General features: G+C 52.8%; 1 protein-coding gene across 1 annotated transcript; it reads right to left on the reverse strand.

The window, feature by feature from the left end:
* Window positions 1-316: 316 nt before the first annotated feature.
* On the reverse strand, window positions 317-1,038 carry LOC121963237 (CYFIP-related Rac1 interactor B-like; the record flags this gene model as incomplete). Its single annotated transcript, XM_042513553.1, has 2 exons — window positions 317-537; window positions 933-1,038. Coding segments are annotated over 2 exons (327 nt in total), but the record flags the coding sequence as incomplete, so codon positions are not given.
* Window positions 1,039-1,300: the final 262 nt, after the last annotated feature.

Below are 1,300 nucleotides of genomic sequence, written 5' to 3' on the forward strand. Positions count from 1 at the left end.
AAAGAAAAAAAGCAGATTAGCAAAACTGAATTTATTTTCTTAAATTAAATTTACTTCATTTATTTTCCTTCCATACAAAATAAACAGATTTTCTTACTTGATTTATGGGTCTAAGTGCAGGAGAAACAGAGGTGTAGGGGAGGTGCAGGAGGTGCAGAGGAGGTGCAGGAGGTGCAGAGGTGGTTCAGGAGGTGCAGGAGATGCAGGAGAAACAGAGGTGTAGGGGAGGTGCAGGAGGTGCAGGAGGTGTAGAGGTGGTTGAGGAGGTGATGAGCAGGTGCAGGAGGTGCAGGAGGAACAGAGGTGTAGAGGAGGTTCAGGAGGTGCAGAGGAGAAGTGTGGAGGAGGAGAACAGTTGTAGAGGAGGTGTAGCAGGAGGAGGAGGAGGAGGTGGGCAGACCTTGAGCTCGTCGAAGCGCAGCGTGAAGTGCAGGATGTGGGCGAACTGGCGAGCGAGAGCCTGTTTCTGCTCCAGCTGCTGAGTCGGAGTCGAACCGGAGCAGGTGAGGACGTCCAGGAGACACCGCAGACTGGACTCTGACAGGGGAGAGGACAGGGAGGAGGACAAGGAGGAGGACAAGGTGAGGAGAGGGGGAGGACAAGGTGAGGACAGGGGGAGGACAGGGGGAGGACAGGTTAGTCCCCAGTCCTGCGGTCAGATTTCTGTCTCTAATTTCTTTCCCTAAAATTAAACTCAAAACTAAATTAAACTAAAACGAACTCGTCTTGAGCGCGAAACGAACGGCAGAATAAACGTCGTTCTACGTTTCTGCAAATGGCCGAAACGTTACATCCGGACGTCCGAAATCAGCAAAATGATGTCATCAGTCTGAATCTGACGCGGACCCGCGGGCTTTTCGGGACCGTGGTTGTTTCTGACAGTTTCTTCTCTGACGTTTCTTCAGAGTGAAATGTTGTTTTCGGGTTCTTACCAAGTTTCTGCGAGAACTCGTAGAAGGTTTTCAGTTTCCCGACCAGAGGAACCACAGCTGACCACGCCTTCTCCTGCACGCCCTCCACACCCGGACTCTGGATCGCCTGCACGCACGCGCACACACACACACACACACACACATACAGACACACGCGTGCACACACACGCACGCACGCACACACACACACAGACACACGCGTGCACACACGCACGCACGCACGCACACACACACACACACACAGACACACGCGTGCACACACACGCACGCACGCACACACACACACACACGCACACACGCACACACACAGACACATGCATGCACACACACGCACACACACACACACACACACAAACACAGACACACAC

This window comes from Plectropomus leopardus, unplaced genomic scaffold (assembly GCF_008729295.1).
Source record: "Plectropomus leopardus isolate mb unplaced genomic scaffold, YSFRI_Pleo_2.0 unplaced_scaffold10536, whole genome shotgun sequence".
NCBI lineage: Eukaryota > Metazoa > Chordata > Actinopteri > Perciformes > Serranidae > Plectropomus > Plectropomus leopardus.